Genomic DNA, 20231 nt, shown 5'->3' on the forward strand with positions numbered 1-20231 from the left:
CTGTTGTGTAAATGCTCAAGACCAGTTGTTGAATCAAATTATTTGATATACTTTTTTGTTACATTACTGCTCGTACTCAAAATCTGATATTCTGTTGAAATTCATTGTTTGCTGTTTGCATATTTATTGGCTCTTTGCATATATTAGACTACATGCAATACAGTCTGTCTTGCCATTGTCTGTTGAAGTGCAGGTTTGATCCAGCCAGTATAGAACTAGCTCTATAGGGGTGAGGAGGACTGTGCTGTGTATCATCCTTGATTGTTCCTTCAAGGAGCATTGCACTGTAAGTACATCAGAATGACAAATTGATGAACTGCAACAGTATCGTTTGTCAATGTTCCACATAATGCAAATGCCATACTTGTGTGAATATTATGTTGGAATACAGTGCTAATATCTTAGGAAATCATAACTGCTTCTTAATTCAGAAACATAGGTGTGCATATATATATGTGAGCTTTATGGGTAAGTATTCTTGAAATGTTCAGCAATAGCTAAAGAAAATCTTGTGTTATCTAAGTAATACAACGTTTTTCACTAGTGCTCCTGAGACAAAGGTTGTATTATTTAGCTTATGAAAATGTGCATATCTTGTTAATATGAAAGTGATTGGAAACTGCTTGATAGACAGAAGTTGTTTTGTCTTAAGTTAGTTTGCAGACATGTAGTGATGCAGGTATATGTTAAACTATTTTATAAGCCTGTATTAATTAGCCTTATCTTTTTGGAGCACCATTTGTTGCATTGAGAATACTTTTTTAAGGTGGCTGCATAGAGAAGTAAAACTTAAGGCTTGAAATTTGAAGTAGTTTTATTATTCAGATAATTAGCAATGTATTTTATTGTGTTTGTAGAACCTGGAGGGAACTACCTTACCCCTTTTTAGATTAGGAATTTTAGTAGTAGTTTGAAACAAACAGCTAGGAAGATATTGCAATCTTTAGTGTAGGATATGAAGTTTAATAGTTAAGATATTTTGCATGATACTTTTGTAGATGACCTTATAGTAGAATGGTGCATTTATTACTAATTAAACTGAACAAAATTAAATTCACTAGATTCTTTATCATTCACAAAATGGAGGCTGTTGATTTTGATTCATTTAAGGTATAAAATCTTTATTAATTGCAAACAGTGCAATTATTTATACTTCACAGTGCCTTCCCAGACCTTCCACCTTAGGTTCTGCTGCAAAAAGCAACAGGTAAGCACAACCTAAGGAAGTATATAAATACATATTTCAGTACATTAATGTTGTCCCTGTGAGATTTTTGTGGTTGTGTATTCAAAAGCAATCTGCTGATTTCCCCAAATGCATTCTGTTACTCATGGTTCCATTTCAGTGGAAAGTCTCTCAGTTGTTTAAACAACCGTTCACATTTCTGGGTAAATGTATCTTTATTTTTTAGAAAAGATGAGTGGATTGCTGCAATAATTAAACTTAATCTGAATAAGTCATTTTTTGTTACTTTTTCCTCAAATAGCTGAATTGTAACAATTTAACAAAGGAAAACAAAACTTTTTTCCCCCCAAGATGCAGGAAATACTTGGTTAGAAACTTCAACAGCCTTCACAAATGTTTTTATAATTGGCAGGTCATTATTCCCACCCCACCCCTAAAAGCTAAATAGAATACTGTGTGTTTCTCTTGTCACTGGAACTGATAACTTGACTTTTTAAAGAAGTTATACAACATAATATTAGTGAATTTTTTAGATAAACTAGTTTGCTTATCCATCTGATATAGTAGGAAAATTGACACAAGTTTTGCAGAATAGTATGTCTTACTAGAAAGCATGTGCACAAGTGAAATGTTAACTGTATGGCAAATCATCTTTTCAGTATCTATATAGCAATCAGTATTTTCTGTTCTTTGATACTTTAACTGAATTGCTGTATACTTTTGCCAGTTTAAAATGTTTGTTTTATTCAATGGTCTGGTACAGTTTTTTAGTTAAAGCAGCATCTCATCAGTTTTTGTTTATTCAATATATAAAATGTGCTGATCCTTTTTCAAAAGTCCTGCTTATATCTATATCAAAGAAAAATATTCAAAAATACTGCCTTCATTTTCACACACAGTGCTGAAGATGCTGCAAGCACCAAATCATAGCTCATAAAATCAGGTCCTGAGATAGTTACTACCAATAAAGAGGAATCCTTTGAGTGTATGCCATTGGTGAGCCGATGAGCACGGACCATAGAAGGGGTCCATGTAGAAGGTAAAATTGGCAAAACATGTATCCCATACATAATGGTGTAGGGTATAATTTTTCTGTCTGATCACTTCTCATTCTTTAAAGTGCTATTTGCTTGACCATAAATGTTCAATAATCTGTTTAGTTTTAAAAACTATGTGGCTAATAATATTAAACTATATATTTTAATTTATATTCTTCTGAGCAGTCAAGCTTAGATATATTTACCTTCTGAAATTAATAGTTGCACTTAATTCCCTCAAGCCACTTCATTTTTGTTTACTTGTAGTTTGATATGTAACTCACATTTATTTTTCACATGAGAACTAGGTATGTACCCTAGTGGGTTTTAAATCCTAAGAATTTATTGTCTGGGGCGGGATTTCAGTTTCACTTCCTTAAACATGCTGCTTTTTATTTCACCGTTACGTGAATATTTTAATAATTAAAATCTTAAATTGAGTAAATTTAGGAAGTGGGAGGAAATAGAAAAGACAGGCCAGTTATTTGGATTAATGAGGGAATGTGAAAGTCATAATGGCTTCAGTTTAGTGTTTGTGGCATATTGATTTTCAGCTCACTTATTGCTGGACTTATAGGCATATTTTATGCTAAGTGTAGTGTTATTATTTAAATCAGTCTCCAAACAGTATTTCTTTTTAGAGGACAGAAGATCATTAAATTACTAGAATCTTATTTCTGAGCGAAGATTGTTTTGTGTTTGGTAGAAAAGTAATTGAACTTTCCAAAATGGGACGTTAAATAAATATATCTTGATTTGATAGAACCTCGCAAATGAAATAGGAAGTTGAGAGTACCGCAGTTTTAAAAGGGAAGTAGGGGAAGTGTAATGTTTAATATAGTAAAAGCATTTACAGATCACTTTCTTCAGCCTTTATACTGTAGGACATGGCATGAAATACAATGTCAGCTGGAAGAATAACCTTCATTTAGAAGTATTATAGTGTGTTTTGGTGTCCAGGCAGGTTGTATTATTATTCACTGCACAGCCTATCTTACGTGAAATATTTCATCTTCTTCCATAAAAGTTTTATTGGATGCTAGAAACTATTTTCCCCCCTCATGAAATAGCTTTTCTATGTTTCCTTTGCATGTTGTAAATTGGCAAAATTTGGGCCTTCCAGTAAGCATACAGTTGACAGGGTTCCCTCATCCCTAGTAATACCCTATAAAACTCTCATGTATATGCACATATTTCTCTTATGCATGTGAGATGCATTTTCGTCCTGAGAAAAGTGTTCTCTACAGAAACTACCCGTGTGTAAAAAGAAGATTGGCTTTATAAGGCTACTGTGATGGGAAGTGTCTTAGGGAGATGCAGCTTGGACTTGAGGTAAATTGAATGCTTTACAAAATGTGGTTTTGAGCTTGCATTATTGACATTGTATGTAATATGGGTACACATTAACTGTATAACATTTTTGTATGGTTTTATGATTTTCTCAATAAATGTAAAATGATGGATAGTACAAAATAATGTTTGTCTTCTTTCCCCCTCTTTCCTTCTGGCTTCATATTGACTTTCACATGTCTGCGTCAGATGGAAAATACATACATTTGTGATTATTTTCACAGTACGATATAAATTAATGCAAGAAACACTGAAATGTAAGGCTGGAAACTAGTCCTTGTCATCTCCTGAACTAGGATCAGACCAAGTATACCTAGACCATTGCTGACAGGTTTTGGTTTAACCCAGGGGTGGGCAAACTTTTTGACCCGAGGGCCACATCTGGGGAAATTGAATGCAGGGCCGGGGCAGGGAGTTGGGGTGTGGGAGCAGGTGAGGTTTGGGGGGCAGAGGGTTGGGGAGCAGACTCTGGCCCAGCGCCGCTTACCTGGAGCAGCTCCAAGGTGGCAGTGGTGCTCCCATGCCACTCCTGGAAGCGGCCGACAGCATGTCCCTGCGGCCCCTTGGCGACAGGGCAGAGGGCTCCGCATGCTGCCCTCGCCTGCGGTACCTCCCCCGAAGCTTCCGTTGGCCACGGTTCCCTGTTCCTGAGCCCTCTGCCCCCCACCCACTCCAGAGGCCACAGGGATGTGGTGCCAGCCACTTCCAGCAGCGGTGTGGGGCCCGCGGCGCCAGAGGGGTGGCTATCCCCCAGGCCTGATCCAGCCCATGGGCTGTTGTTTGCCCACCCCTGGTTTAACCTGTTCTTAAACTTCCAGTAATGGGGATTCCACAGCCTCCCTTGATTTACTCCGGAACTTATCGTTAGAAATTTTTCCTGATACCTCCATTGCAGCAGATTAAGCTTGTCCATACATAAGTGACAAGGAGAACAGCTAATCACTGTCTTCTCTCAAAACTAAACATACCCATTTTTTTAAATCTTTCCTCATCAGTCATCTGATTTTAAACCTTGGTATTACTTTTGTTGCTGTCCTTTGGAATAAGCATGATGCCCAAAACTGGGGCCACTGTTCCATGTGCGGCCTTACCAGCGCTGAGTAGAGTGGGAAAACCTGTCTTTCATACAATACTCCAGTTAAAACACCTCAGATATTTGCCTTTTTTGAAACTGCATCACACTGTTGACTTGTATTGATAAAAAGGATATGGAGGCTATAATGGATCAGAAATTGAATACAACTGCCTAGCCCAGTTATTTGCCATTTTGTATTTATAGATTTGGATTTTTATTTCCACGTATATTACTTTGCACTTGGCTTTTTATACGTATACTCTCCGCTCCATTATCCAAGTCACTAATGAAAATATTGAATAGTGATCAGACCCAAGACCTGCCCCTGCTGGATCCCAGTGGATATGTCCATCTAATTTGACAGCAAACCATTGATTGTACTCAGAGTTAGTTGTCTTTCAACCAGTTGTGTATCCATCTTATAGTAATTTCATCTAGACCACATTTGCCTAGTTTGGTTATGAGGAGGTCATGTGGGACTGTCAAAAAGCCTTACTGAAATTGAAATTTACATTTACTGCTTCTCCCTTTATCCATTGGGCCAGAAACCCTGTCAAAGAAGGAAGTAGGTTGGTTTGGCATGATGTGTTCTTGACATTCATGTTGGGTATTACTTATCACCTGTTATCCTGTAGGTGCCTACAAACTAATAGTTTAATAATTTTGTGAAGAAACACTACCTACGTGAAATGAAGCAAGATGTATTTGACAGTTTATCTTCTAATTGTAATATTCAGAAGACTGTCATGCAACTGATCAGCAAAATAATTCCGTCAGGATATATCTAATTGTAATTGTTCACTGAGAACCAGAAAAAAAAAGTTTAAAAAATATGCAGCTGATACAAACAAATAGAACCAACAACCAGAATATAGAACTTATAATAAAACCTCAAACAGTCATTGTTTTATTTTCTTTAAGAACATCTTTCAAAAGGGTTGCATGAGAATTCATTTGGGTACAGCCTCTAGCTTATTGTATTTTATTCCTCAATATAAGTGCTGAACCTCAGAAAAAGTTGAAGCATGTGTACTTTGTATTAAAAAAAAAGTCCTATGAAAAGTTGGACAGGCTGATCTGAACAAAAATCCGTTTTGAGACACTGGCACGTACATCCATTTGTTTTGTGGATTTCCCATAAAAGAATTAATGCTTAGTCGTCTTTTCACTTCAAAACCAAACATATACACTAAGATGCAGTAACAAAAATTGCAACCAGGTGAGGATGAAAATGGGGTTTGTACAGCAGCTACTTTCTCCAATATATCCCCAAATGTACTTTCAACAAATTTTAGTTTGATATGCCAAATGCTATTTTGATGCAGGGGTAATGGTAAAGTAGTGGGGGGGAAACAACCTTCAAAAGTAAGTCGTGGTAGTCTTAGAGTTATCAAAACTTTAGTGATGAATTTACATTAGCCTGTAATCACTAATAATTACACATCCCATTACTACATTGAATGTAAGTATTTATGAAAGCTGATTGAAAGGAAAATGTTTCATGAAACAAAACAAAGTTTAAACCATTACATAACCTTTTATTGTTTAAAAATAGTACATTACTTTTATTCCAGAAACATTCACTTTTGCCTGTTAAGTCTGAGACAAAATAAAGCAGCTAAAAACTTAGTGCTCATGCAGAATGTATTCCTACCTCTCGAACTTCCAGATTGTGTATTTAACTGTTATACTACAGAATAATTGGCCTTCAAAGGTAGGAACACAAGTACAATTCAGTTTTTTCTATAGTTGGGCTTTTTCATACCAGTCCTTGTTTTAGTGTAACACGCCTCTGATACCAAATTTCACATTGTAACAGAACTTGAACACTCATGCAGTACAAAGGATATCCCTATCTGATATAGGAATGACATTTTCTAGTTTCCTTTTATTGGCCCCACCACAGAAAAAGAGATGGATGCAGTAAGAAAGTTGAGAGGAAGTTTCCAGCAAAAGTAGAGCATTAGTAGTCGTCAGCTAGAAAAGAAAAGGAGAGTCAAGAAAAATGGAATAGACTTTGTAACAGGAAAGGGGTGTAAAGTAATTCGGCACTCGAACAAAACAAGATAAAACATTAACTCTTACTTTCAATGGTGAGAATACAGGTGCTAGCTGCTGTACCTCTGCTATTGACCGCTTTACACATATATTCTCCTTCATCTTCTGGGAAAGTTTCTGGTAAGTAAAGGCAGTAAGTTTCTCCTCTTTCAATGTACTGATAGTCCTCGGAGTCCTGCAACATTTCCCCTTCAAACCACCATGTGACTTCAGGTATTGGCTCTCCCGTAATTTTAACAGTAAATCTTACTGGCTCACTATCTACAACTGATACATTCTTTAGGGGTTTCTTGAACCATGGAGCTCCTGACCGAGCTTGGTTCTCTTCATCTTCATAAGTAGAACCATTTATAATACTTCCCTCTTCCTCCTCCTCCTCTTCCCTTTTCTGTGTTAAAAATAAATTGATTTAGAGAATTTCAAACACTGCGAACTGTTCATGTTATGACAATGCCTCGTAAACCTTTGGCCATATGAAAGTTAGAAAAAATTAAATTTTGAGGAAAGGAGATGGCAACTCCAACGCAGGCACACTGGATAATAATGGATTATGCATCAATATTACAATCTATATACTGAACAAGAAAGGCATAATGGGAAAGTTAAGGAAGACGGCTTAATATGGGGGTGGGGTGCAAAGGTGGAATCTGGGGAACAATATAAGAATGTATGTTGCTTCCTTCTTATTTGAGAACTGGCCAAATGTTTAAAGGAAAACATATCTACTTTCTCTACAGCATTATGTATGTATTAGAGTGTTAAAGTATTAAAAATATTAATTGCAGTTAGTCACGGTTTTAATTGCACTGTTAATAGAATACCAATTTAAATTATAAATATTTGTGGATGTTTTTCTACAAGTCGAAGCATGAAGAGGCATACGAATGTTTAGCACATCTGACACGTAAGTACCTTGCAGTGCTGGCTACAACAGTGCCATACCGAATGTCTGTTCACACTTTCAAGTGACATTATAAATAAGTAGTGGGCAACATTATCTCCCATAAAGGTAAACAAATTTGTTTGTCTTAGCGATTGGCTGAACAAGTAGGACTGAGAGCAGCTATGTTTAAAAAAAAAAAAAAAAATTACGCATTTGTAAGTGGCACTTCCACAATAGAGAGAACCTCACATTGAAAAATACTATTTATTTTATTTTTTACAGTGCAAATATTTGTAATCTATAATATAAAGTGAGCACTGTACACTGTTGTAATTGAAATCAATATATTTGAAAATGTAGAAAAACATCCAAAATTATAATAAATGTAAATTGGTATTCTATTATTTAACAGTGCAATTAAAACAGACTGATTAATTATTTTTAAATTAAGTTAATTTGTTTTGTGTTAATTGCTTGAGTTAACTGTGATTAATTCCGTCAAACAGGAATATCTGCAAATTCCAAAAGCAATTTTACTAGCTATTTCATTATTTCAACTGTTTCTGTAAATTTTTGCAGTATCAAGACGATTGTGATTGTGGTAATGTTGCTACTAACGAAACAATCCAACACTTAAAACATGCATTTCACTAATATTAAATTAATAGAAAATCCTTGGTTCTTGAACATCTCTGGAGAGGGTATTTTTAATCCTCCATACCTTCTGTAATGCAGCATCAATTTCCTTCTGTTCAAACTGCATACGTAGTAGTTTTTGTTCCTCAATTCTTCTCTGTTCCTCCTCTTCCCTTGCCTTTGCCATTTGCTCAAATCTAGCCTTCATGTTTACTTTATGGGTGAATGGAGCCTCAGATTTCTTGGCAGGCTTCACATCTATGTCATCATCCTTTTCAGTTTAAGGAATAAAAAAATTCAGTAAAATAATAAAGTTCAGAACTTCACTTTTAATCATAATACTGACAATAGACTGTACCAATAAACAGTAAATAGGCTAGCTTAAAGCTGAAGGAAGGGTTCATGTTATGCTTGTTCCTGGGGGCAGCATGACCCAGCCAGAATGCTGTAGCAGTTAAAACCTCTTAAGTATAACAGCATCTGAACGCTGGTCTAGACTGGGATTTAGGGGTTAGATATTCACTAGATAGCTTTACCATTATGAACCTTAAATTGAAATGAAGCAATAATGCTTAAAAACATGCTAAATTAATTTAAAACCCAGGCTCCCTATTATAAACACAATTAAAGGCTAGGTTGTCTTCACTGCCAAAAAAAAAGCAAAAAAAACTTTATGGTGAGATGCCTATCCTGAGCTACTTATTTTAATGTAAACTTCTACTAGATATAGGGCACTAGTTGTTACCTATATACAATCCTATACTTTGCCACACCTGGGATTTACCTTAGCTAGGTACATCAAACAACAACTACTCTGCTTTATCTCCACAGGATGTTACACTGAGAACTATTTCAAGACAAAGTCTTGACAGTAGCTGAGTATTCCTACAAGGGTCAGTTTCAAGATACCTTGTATAGCACTCAGCACAAGTTCCAATCTTCATTAAGAGACTTCTGGGCACTATCCCCCATATAATATTACACTAGCTCTTGTGTATGAAGGTCAAATTTTCTGGAAGGGAGGCTGAGAAAGAAGATGACCAACTATGAGAACAATGTTGCTTTCACACTCCCTCCCCCCCCAAAAGCTTTGCATAAATAAGCTAAGTGAACAAAGAATTGCTCTGCTGTTTCCCCTCAATAATTAGTGTGGTGGTGGTCAGGATTGTGGTATACGTGTAAAATCCTATACATCAGCCTGCTATCCTGGGCCTACATAGAGATATGTGGTACTCTGTTCAAAGAAATTGTAGTGCAAGAAAGTAATAGACAAAATAGAAAAACAGGGGTTACAACGACCCTTTAAGCACTTGTCATTTCTTGTTTCGGTAAGGGCAGGGGAGACAATTTACTGGGTGGAGCTTAACTGTAAAGCCTCCCCAAACCCTTCTTGACTATTCCCAAGCTTCCTGTGCTTCTTTTGACCATCTTTTTCTATTTAAAAAATAAATAAAAGCCCACCCTGCTTGTTTTAGAAAACTGGTGGGGATTTTCTTTTTCCTCTCAAGCGATTTGTTACAGCAGTCCCTATGCCAAAAGGGGGGGGGGGGGGAATTCTCCCTTCTGCAAGAAGCCTTTAAGGAAAAGGGAAGCAAAAATAGGGTAAATTGTACTGTACCACTAACACGAAGAACACAACTGTCCCTTCACTACTAAGGTGCCATACTTCAGTGTTTCCTTTTTCTAAACCTCTCCCTTCACACTGAAAACTCGTTAGCTCCTTTTTTTAACCTGTGGCCTTCTCAGAATTCACTTTGAATACTGACCATTCAATCCTAGCCTCCTCTCCAATATGACTTTCCCCTGCTGCCACCTCTGTTCCCAAACAGGAAGCAATTGGGAACTGGTGAGGAAGACAGGACATGATAGTAAAGAGGATTTCTGGGGGGTCCAGGGGAGGTCTACTATCAAAAAGGATGCATCTGCCAGAAGTCAGCTCCTCTCTTAACTTCGGGGATTGTTTTTTCTTATCTACCTGGAAATTAGCTTGTTTAGCAAGGGTTAAAAAGGAAAAATACCTGAAGAAAAGACAGAAGGGAAAGGAAAATAAAATAAGGGATACGGCAAAATAGAATGTGGTGAGAAGGAAAACCATTAGAATAATTTCTTAAGATTTGTTATTTAAAAGACATTTTAATTTTAACAGTATCGAACCATAATATGGACAGTGTCCAAAGCCACAGTCTGCTGAAGTGATTTTATGCCACAACTTAGCAGCAGCTGACTTTCAAAAATTAAGGAAATTAGTTAGGGAAGTGGATTGGACTGAAGAACTTACGGATCTAAAGGCGGAGGAAGCCTGGGATTACTTTAAGTCAAAGCTGCAGAAGCTAGCGGAAGTGCATCCCAAGAAAGGGGAAAAAATTCATAGGCAGGAGTTATAGACCAAGCTGGATGAGTGAGCATCTCAGAGAGGTGATTAAGAAAAAGCAGAAAGCATACAGAGAGTGGAAGATGGGAGGGATCAGCAAGGAAAGCTACCTGATTGAGGTCAGAACATGTAGGGATAAAGTGAGACAGGCTAAAAGTCAAGTAGAGTTGGACCTTGCAAAGGGAATTAAAACCAATAGTAAAAGGTTCTATAGCCATATACAGAAGAAAACCAAGAAAGAAGAAGTGGGACCGCTAAAGACTGAGGATGGAGTGGAGGTTAAGGATAACCTAGGCATGGCCCAATATCTAAACAAATACTTTGCCTTAGTCTTTAATAGGGCTAATGAGGATCTTAGGGATAATGGTAGCATGACAAATGGGAATGAGGATATGGAGGTAGATATTACCATATCTGAGGTAGAAGCGAAACTCCAACAGCTTAATGGGACTAAATTGGGCAGCCCAGATAATCTTCATCCAAGAAAATTAAAGGAATTGGCACATGAAATTGCAAGCCCATTAGCAAGAATTTTTAATGAATCTGTAAACTCGGGTTGTACCATATGACTGGAGAATTGCTAACATAGTTCCTATTTTTAAAAAAAGGGGGGGGAAAGTGATCTGGGTAACTACAGGCCTGTTAGTTTGACATCTGTAGTATGCAAGGTCTTCGAAAAAATTTTGAAGGAGAAAGCAGTTAAGGACATTGAGGTCAATGGTAAATGGGACAAAATACAACATGGTTTTACAAAAGGTAGATTGTGCCAAATCAACCTGATCTCCTCCTTTGAGAAAGTAACAGATTTTTTAGACAAAGGAAACGCAGTGGATCTAATTTACCTAGATTTCAGTAAGGCGTTTGATACGGTGCCACATGGGGAATTGTTAGTTAAATTGGAAAAAATGGGGATCAATATGAAAATTGAGAGGTGGATAAGGAATTGGTTAAAAGGGAGACTACAGCGGGTCATACTGAAAGGTAAACTGTCAGGCTGGAGGGAGGTTACCAGTGGAGTTCCTCAGGGATCGGTTTTGGGACCAATCTTATTTAATCTTTTTATTATTGACCTCAGCACAAAAAGTGGGAGTGTGCTAATAAAGTCTGCGGATGATACAAAGCTGGGAGGTATTGCCAATTTAGAGAAGGACCAGGATATCATACAGGAGGATCTGTATGACCTTGTAAACTGGAGTAAAAGTAATAGGATGAAATTCAATAATGAGAAGTGTAAGGTCATGCATTTAGGGATTAATAACAAGAATTTTAGTTATAAGCTGGGGACGCATCAATTAGAAGTAACGGAGGAGAAGGACCTAGGAGTATTGGTTGATCGCAGGATGACTATGAGCCGCCAATGTGATACGGCCATGAAAAAAGGTAATGCGATCTTGGGATGCATCAGGCGAGGTATTTCCAGTCGAGATAAGGTGTTAGTACTGTTATACAAGGCACTGGTGAGACCTCACCTGGAATACTGTGGGCAGTTCTGTTCTCCCATGTTTAAGAAGGATGAATTCAAACTGGAACAGGTACAGAGAAGGGCTACTAGGATGATCCGAGGAATGGAAAACCTGTCTTATGAAAGGAGACTCAAAGAGCTTGGCTTGTTTAGCCTTACCAAAAGAAGGCTGAGGGAAGATACGATTTCTCTCTATAAATATATCAGAGGGATAAATATCAGGGCTGGAGAGGAATTATTTAAGCTCAGTACCAATGTGGACACAAGACCAAATGGATATAAACTGTCCATCGGGAAGTTTAGACTTGAAATTAGACGAAGGTTTCTAACCATCAGAGGAGTGAAGTTCTGGAATAGCCTTCCAAGGGAAGCAGTGGGGGCAAAAGACCTATCTGGCTTTAAGATTAAACTCGATACGTTTATGGAGGAGATGGTATGATGGGATAACATGATTTTGGCAATGAACTGATCTTTAAATATTGATGGTAAATAGGCCCAATGGCCTGTGAAGGGATGTTAGATGGGGTGGGATCTGAGTTACTACAGAGAATTCTTTCCTGGGTGTCTGGCTGGTGAGTCTTGCCCATATGCTCAGTGTTCAGCTGATCGCCATATTTGGGGTCAGGAAGGAATTTTCCTCCAGGGCAGATTGGAAGATGCCCGGGGGGGGGAGGGTGCCTTCCACTGTAGCATGGGGCATGGATCACTTGCTGGAGGATTCTCTGCACCTTGAAGTCTTTAAACCATGATTTGAGGACTTCAATAGCTCAGACATAGGTGAGAGGTTTATCGCAGGAGTGGATGGGTGAGATTCTGTGGCTTGCGTTGTGCAGGAGGTCGGACTAGATGATCATGATGGTCCCTTCTGACCTTAATATCTATGAAACTACACAGCTTGGGGCCTAGTTCCAGTACCCATTATGTTAAATGAATAGGGGTTCAGTTATTTAATCAAGGTAAGTGTGGGCGGGGGAGGCATAAAGGCACTCGAAGGACTTTGAGACTGTGTGAAAAAGACAGTACTGGAGAGTGCGTGGAGGGACTGAAAGTGAGACTCAGACCTCCTGACTTCACTACATTCTCAAGCAACATTTCACAATGGCTGCTAAGGGGGTGAGGGGAAGAGAAGGGACCCTCCGGGCAGCTACGGGGTTATGCTCTTCTTTGCCCCTCCTATCTCCTTGCTGCCCCTCAGAGGGGATGGGAGTGTATATCAGGGAGAGAGCTCAGGTGCCAAAGTTTGTTTTTCCTAGCAGAGAAAGGGTTCAGGAAGTTGGGCCACTGTATTATTCACAGACTGGGAAGGGAGAATAGGACATGGAGCAGGTCCTGGACTGTTGGAAGTTACGAATTGGAAAGTGCTAATTCCTCCTCCACCTTCCCCCTTGTGAAAAAGTAGCTGCCTAGCCTGCTTCCTATGACCTCCCCTCAAGGAAAAGATTGCTCCTGGGCAACAGGGCTCCCTCCCTCTCTCTGCTCCTCAAATAGGAACCTTGAGAAACCTAGGCAGGGACCCATTACGTGAACCCTTAAGTCCCTGAGCAACCTGGGCAGGGACCTCCTCCTCCCGAAGCCATAACATTAAAAACCTGATTTAATAAAAACAATAGGGAACCATCTTAAACAGCTTTCATAGAGAGAAGTGATTAAAATCTGTCACAATGTTTAAATACATGTATGTTCCACATATCAGCCATTTGCCAGAGAAATGGCCGGTTTGCAGATTGAGAAGTATAAGTGGATGGTGAGAGATGGTGTGGGGAGTTAATGGGTGTGGAGCCAAGAGCAAATGCATACTAAAACCTTTGCAAATAAGAGAAAATAAGTTGGTGGGAAGAGCAAGGCTGCTGGTTCCCTAAGGTTTGGCCAGGAGGGACCTCCTCAGATGGCCATAGGAGGGAGTAGGGGGGATCACTATGGAGATGGAGGGAACTCTGCTGGAAGGGCAGCATTGTTTACTTTAGGGTCATGAGATGCTTTGGAGAAGTTCACTCTTGCACCTCGAATGCAGCTTACTGAGGATGAAGGAACAGGTCATTAGTGTCTTAACAGCTAAACTAATGTAACAACATTTTTAGCAATTGTTGACGCTGAAAATAACTTGCCTCATGAAATTTTTCTGTTTCCCTCTCTTTTATTTCCTGGTCTACTGCTCTTCTTCTAGCTCGCTCCTCTTCAATTTTTTTCTGTATTTCTTCTTCAGACAATTTTCCAATTTTTTCAAACTTGCTTTTTAAGTTCTTTGCCTGAATAGAACCACTTCTTTTTAACTTTATTAGTTCTTCATATTCCCTGCTTAATTCAAAGGTTTCAGCCTCTTCCTCCTCCTGTTAAGAAATTACAACATAACAAAACAAGTATAAGTGTGCCTGATTTTGAAAACTGTTTTTGTGCAAAAAAATGCCACGTGTAACTAACTACATTTTCCTTAAATCTAATGAAACCATGATAATGGTGGTAGATCTAGTTCCCCAGTGCAGGGACCTTCACTTTTAATTTCTTTTGAAGTGCCAGGCATACAAGACAGGTACATATTTTTTTAAAAGGTAAAAATACTCCAATTATATTTGCTTCTAAACCAATTTTATTAGTTTGAAAGGCTCTTGCCTCTTCATACAGTCCCCTCAAGTTACTGTTCTGTGAAGTCAGTCCATGTGAAGGGTGCTTTATTGATCTGGCATTGCATAAACACTAGATAGTCCTGGAGGCAGAGTCTTCTCTCACAAAACACTAGTGGCACTGCAAGACGCTTCATGCTACTCTGCCAGTGTACTTTACTCTTCGAAGAGTAAAATTATAGTTCAGTCTCCATGTCTGTGTTTCTGGTGAGACTGGCATCTAGTATTTTTTTGGCATAGACCTTTGCCCACTGGGAATGTGAGACCACCAACTTATTTCACACAGGTCAATGAACTGTTAACATGGATAACAACTAGAGCTGTCGCGCGATTAAAAAAATTAAATCACAATTAATTGCACTGTTAACAATAGAATACCATTTATTTAAATATTTTGGGTGTTTTTTACATTTTCAAATATATTGATTTCAATTGCAACACAGAATACAAAGTGTACAGAGCTCACTTTATTTTTATTTTTGATTACAAGCACTGTAAAAAAAGCTAGTATTTTTCAATTCACCTCATACAAGTACTGTAGTGCAATCTCTTTATCATGAAAGTTGAACTTACAAATGTAGATTTATGTACAAAAAAACCGCATTCAGAAATAGAACAATGTAAAATTTTAGAGCCTACAAGTCCACTTGGTCCTACTTCTTGTTCAGCCAATCGCTCAGACAGACAAGTTTGTTTACATTTGCAGGAGCCAATGCTGCCCGCTTTTTGTTGACAATGTCACCTGAAAGTGAGAACAGGCATTCTCATGGCAGTGTTGTAGCCAGCATCGCAAGATATTTACTTGCCAGATGTGCTAAAGATTCATATGTCCATTCATGCTTCAACCACCATTCCAGGGGACATGCGTCCATGCTGGTGACGGGTTCTGCTCGATAACAATCCAAAGCAGTGCAGACCGACACATGTTTATTTTCATCGTCTGAGTCAGATGTCACCAGCAGAAGGTTGATTTTCATTTTTGGTGGTTCGGGTTCTGTAGTTTCTGCATCGGAGTCTTGCTCTTTTAAGACTTCTGACAGCCTGTTCTCACTTTCAGGTGACATTGTAAATAAGAAGAGGGCAGCATTATCTCCTGTAAATGTAAACAAGCTTGTTTGTCTTAGCGATTGGCTGACCAAGAAGTAGGACTGAGTGGACTTGCAGGCTCTAAAGTTTTACATAGTTTTGTTTTTGAGTGCAGTTATGTAATTAACAAAAAAAAAATCTACATTTGTACGTTGCATTTTCATGACAGAGATTGCACTACAGTACTTGTATGAGGTGAATTGAAAAGTACTATTATCATTTTTACAGTGTAAATATTATAAAAATATACACTTTGATTTCAATTACAACACAGAATACAATATATATGAAAATGTAGAAAAACCTCCAAAATGTTTAATACATTTCAATTGGTATTCAGTTGTTTAACAGTGCAATTAAAACTGTGATTACTTTTTTGAGTTAATCACGTGAGTTAACTGTGATTAATCGACAGTCCTCGTAACAAGTTTTAGTAATTAGTGATCTTGTAACTGGTGACCACGTAGACAGTAAGAATCTTACGTATCATGCTGCCCAATACCCTATGCTATTCTTCACCAATAGTCCAATTTATTCTTAACAGAATCAATGCTGACTGAATGCAATATGCCATAACAAAACCTACTCTCCAAAAATAAAAAAAGCTGCTTTTGAAAAAGGAAAAATTTAAGTAATGCTTTAAATATTTCTTAGAAAATCATGATACCACAGTGCAGGTAAGTTACACTATATGAATTTAAACTGCATACAACTTAATAGTAAAAAGCAAACTGGATATTCTGACTAGTTTAAAAATGCTGGAAGGATATTTTAAATAGAAAAAACCCCATAAGCAATAACATCTTAACAACAATTTTGGACTGAACTAAATCATTGCCCTCACTTTGTTTTTTCTTGTTACCTCTTTTCTCTCATTTCAGTGTTGATAGTACACTCTAATTAGTTTAAGATGCAATCCCAAACATGTTTGGAAATCTCAAATCCTAAAACCCTTATTACTCACCTGGGATCCTCCAGGCATGAGCTGCATATTCCTCGTTTGCTAACTTTGGAAGGTTTTGACAGTATTTCCAACTCCAATTATTGCTCTCCCTAAGCATTCAAAAATCATTTGATTCATTTTATAATTGAGATTTTAAAAAATAATATGTGGGTTGTTTTAATTTACCTTCTAGTTTCTTAGCATTTGCAGTTTGCATTTGCAAGCTATTTTCTGCAAGCACAAGGCCTAAAACTTTTTCAATTGAAACAGATTTTTTTATGTAATTGCATCACTCAACGATCTGGAGCTTTAAGAAAAAAACCAAATAGGGCAAAATCATAAGAGCAACATTAGAAAGAGGAAATAATTATCTTTTTGTACATTAGCTGTAGGAGGATTATAGATATGATTCTCCAAGTATAACTGAAAGAAGTTACAAAACAGCTTTTCAGCAAAGGATATAGCGAAACTTGTAGAAGCTACTGTAGAAGTAGACTGCTTTACAAGTCTAAAGTTGCTAAAGTTCTCAGTTCGGGACGGCAAAGTGTATTAACCTGTATTCAAAGCAATTAAAAAGGGAACACAAGTTTTCGAATGGAAAACAATTTTTTTAAAGTGTTAGATAATTAGTTTTCCTTTTTCCATTCCCTTTTTTCTAGGCAACACTTTTTTTTTTTTAAAGTACCAATCTAACTACACCTAAAATCTTCAAATTTTAGAATTTTAAGCAATGATCCATTCATTATATGCTATCAGGGAGGTAACCCTGTATGACCTTTCATTCAATTATTTTCGAGAATACAAACCTCTCCCATTTCTTGTCTGAGCTGTTCAAATTCTTGCTTCTCCATTTCCAACTTTTGCCTGCGCTCTTCTTCAGTGCGTCTCTTTCCTTCTTCCATTTTTTGTCTCAGTAACTCCTCAAAATTAATTTCCAGTTTACCTGGTGTAAGAGATTCTTGAGAAACTGTTTTAAACATCTCTGGGGTCTCATCATCCAGTACCTATTGAAAATAATTATCTGTTGCCACTTTTGATACAATTTGTGTACTGGTGCTAAATTTAGAATACAAAATTTGAGGATGTGATATTTGGACCTTTTGCTATCTCTAATTCACAGTGAAGTAAGATGACACATGCTTTAATGTAGAAGACTAGACAACATTGATTTATTTGTGTTTTGTATTAGTGTCCTATCTTTCCCACTTACTTTTAATCAATTTAACACAGAAGTAAAATTTTTAGCTTATTGAAGCAAAACAAGTGTATCCTAAGCTTTAAAATAAAGCTTTTTTTTAACTAAAATATTGCTTCAATAATATGGGGTGAAAGAGAAATTCCATCGGAGCAAAGGAATGGGAGCCAGGAAAGCTTCAGTTCTAACTGATCAGACAGATTGCTTAACATCTAATTCATTTTCCCAGTTAAAATAGGGTGAATAAATCATGCATAATCTTCACTGTACTGTGATAATCATGTAAAGTTACATTCTTAGATAAACAATGCTGTACAAACCATATATATTCTCCATTTCTAAGCACATTTTGTGTATTTGTATTCAGTTTTCTTTAATCTATGTTAACATACTGGCATGTACACAAATAACGTATAAAGAACGGAGAACATTCTTAAACAACAGTTTGTGGGGTTTTTTGCATATAAACTGAATTATACTTTTACTTTAAATCCAGTGCTTTCCACATTTTCAGAACATTTCTATGTGCAGCCAGAAATTGGGAATGGGCGACAGGGAATGGATCACGCGATGATTACCTGTTCTGTTTACTCCCTCTGGGGCACCTGGCATTGGCTACTGTAGGAAGACAGGATACTGGGCTAGATGGACCTTTGGTCTGACCCAGTATGGCCGTTTTTGTGTTATGTTCTTTAATATTCCCTCTGATACTCTAATCCAGAAGTCAGCAACCTTTCAGAAGTGATGTGCCGAGTCTTCATTTGTTCACTCTAATTTAAGATTTCGCGTGCCAGTAATACATTTTAATGTTTTTAGAAGGTCTTTCTCTATAAGTCTATATTATGTAACTAAACTATTATTGTATGTAAAGTAAATAAGGTTTTTAAAATGTTTAAGAAGCTTCATTTAAAATTAAATTAAAATGCCGATCTTATCAGTATAGTGCAGTGGTTCTTAACGTGGGGTGCCCTTTCTGGGGAGTGCGAGACATGCGAGATATTTTTACAAGGTAAATCATCGAAAACACAAATTAAGCACAGGCATGTAAGTACAACTACTTTGTTTCATCGAACCTATGTATTTATTAACATTATACATTTTGTAACGATTACTGTAGTATACAAACAACATTTTTAAGTTTTCAAGTTTTTAAGCTAATTGTAGTGTAATTTTTTATAAGGGGTGAGAGAACATATTTTAAGAACTCCAGACCATCAGCAGGCTGAGTGGGGACGCGTGTAGTATATTAAATTGCTCCCCATAGGAACATGCTACTTACGGTGTGCTACTTACGGCTCCCGGTCCTGATGCTCTGAGTGGCATGATAAGGGGATGGGGAACAGGGATAGGTGTGGGAGTCCCGGGGGGCCTGTCAGGGGTCAGGATAGGGGTCAGGGCTGTCAGGGGACAGGGAGCAGGAGGGCTTAGATGGGGGAGCGGGTCCCAGGGGGTCGGATGGGGGGGAGGGCCCTGGGAGGAGGTGGTCAGGAGACAAGGAGCAGGTGGGGTTGTATCGGTGGAGGGTTCTGAGGGGGGCAGTCAGGGGGCCCCAGGAGGGGATGGTCAGGGGACAAGGAGTGGGGTGGGGGGTTGGATGGATCAGGGGTTCTGAGGGGGGCAGTCAGGGGGCGGGAAGTGGGCCAGCTGTTTGGGGTGTAGTGTATTAAATTTCTCCCCTTAGGAATGTGGTACTTACCGTGTACTACTTACGGCTGGCAGTCCTGGTGCTCCACAAGTAGCACGTTCCTACAGGGATAAATTTAATACCCTACACCAGTGGACAGAACACCAGACCGGCGGCGTCAGCCCGCCGCCGGTCTGGGTTCCATCTGCCGGCTCTTGCCAGCCAGGGTCCCGGCTGCCAGCGCCGCTCAGCCTGCTGCCGGCCTGGGGTTCCGTTCACCCAGGCCGGCAGCGGGCTGAGCGGGAGCGGCAGCCAGGACCCCAGCCGGCAGCCGCATGCCAGTAAAAATTGGCTTGCGTGCCGCTTTTGGCACACATGCTGCAGGTTGCCGACCCCTTCTCTAACCTTTCAAGCATGCAGCAAAGCTGTTTCGAGGAGGGAGGAAGATGAGGTGGACAGAGTTTTATGGACAGTCCTTTGCTTATTTTTTGTGTTTAATTTGAGATAGGCACCTATTCTGTGATCTGGGTAACTAAAGTTTACACTTCAGAAATCTGAAGGAATAAGTAATAAAACATTTAATTCAGTTTCATAAGCTGTTTTGGGATGTGACACACAACTTAGACACAATTTTATAAAAATGGTCATACACTATGGTAGCCTGTCCCATGTAACTTTGAACAGTGCAGGTGGTCTTTTATAATTCA

General features: G+C 38.3%; 2 protein-coding genes across 15 annotated transcripts in view; one reads left to right on the forward strand and one right to left on the reverse strand.

The window, feature by feature from the left end:
- Nucleotides 1-20231, forward strand: part of FUBP1 (far upstream element binding protein 1) — a 67436-nt gene that overhangs the window by 39568 nt on the left and 7637 nt on the right. For 5 of the 13 annotated variants that reach the window (XM_077824852.1, XM_077824858.1, XM_077824859.1 and 2 more), the window contains 2 exons: nucleotides 1161-1207; nucleotides 2086-3699. The exons of 1 other annotated variant lie outside the window; for it this stretch is intronic. In XM_077824852.1, coding sequence (XP_077680978.1) covers nucleotides 1161-1207; nucleotides 2086-2116 — 78 coding nt within the window. In that variant the 3' untranslated portion in view covers nucleotides 2117-3699. Of the gene's footprint in view, nucleotides 1-188; nucleotides 3700-20231 lie in introns of those variants that run through there. 7 more of the 13 variants (XM_077824853.1, XM_077824862.1, XR_013346900.1 and 4 more) reach the window with 6 other exon arrangements.
- The window catches only part of NEXN (nexilin F-actin binding protein), a 29173-nt gene continuing 15576 nt past the window's right edge, over nucleotides 6635-20231 (reverse strand). For both annotated transcript variants that reach the window (XM_077824864.1, XM_077824863.1), the window contains 4 exons: nucleotides 17512-17709; nucleotides 14164-14385; nucleotides 8311-8496; nucleotides 6635-7094 (listed from right to left, as the gene is read on the reverse strand). In XM_077824864.1, coding sequence (XP_077680990.1) covers nucleotides 6723-7094; nucleotides 8311-8496; nucleotides 14164-14385; nucleotides 17512-17709 — 978 coding nt within the window. In that variant the 3' untranslated portion in view covers nucleotides 6635-6722. The remainder of the gene's footprint in view (nucleotides 7095-8310; nucleotides 8497-14163; nucleotides 14386-17511; nucleotides 17710-20231) is intronic.

The sequence above is a fragment of the Eretmochelys imbricata genome, chromosome 8 (assembly GCF_965152235.1).
Source record: "Eretmochelys imbricata isolate rEreImb1 chromosome 8, rEreImb1.hap1, whole genome shotgun sequence".
In the NCBI taxonomy this organism is placed as follows: domain Eukaryota; kingdom Metazoa; phylum Chordata; order Testudines; family Cheloniidae; genus Eretmochelys; species Eretmochelys imbricata.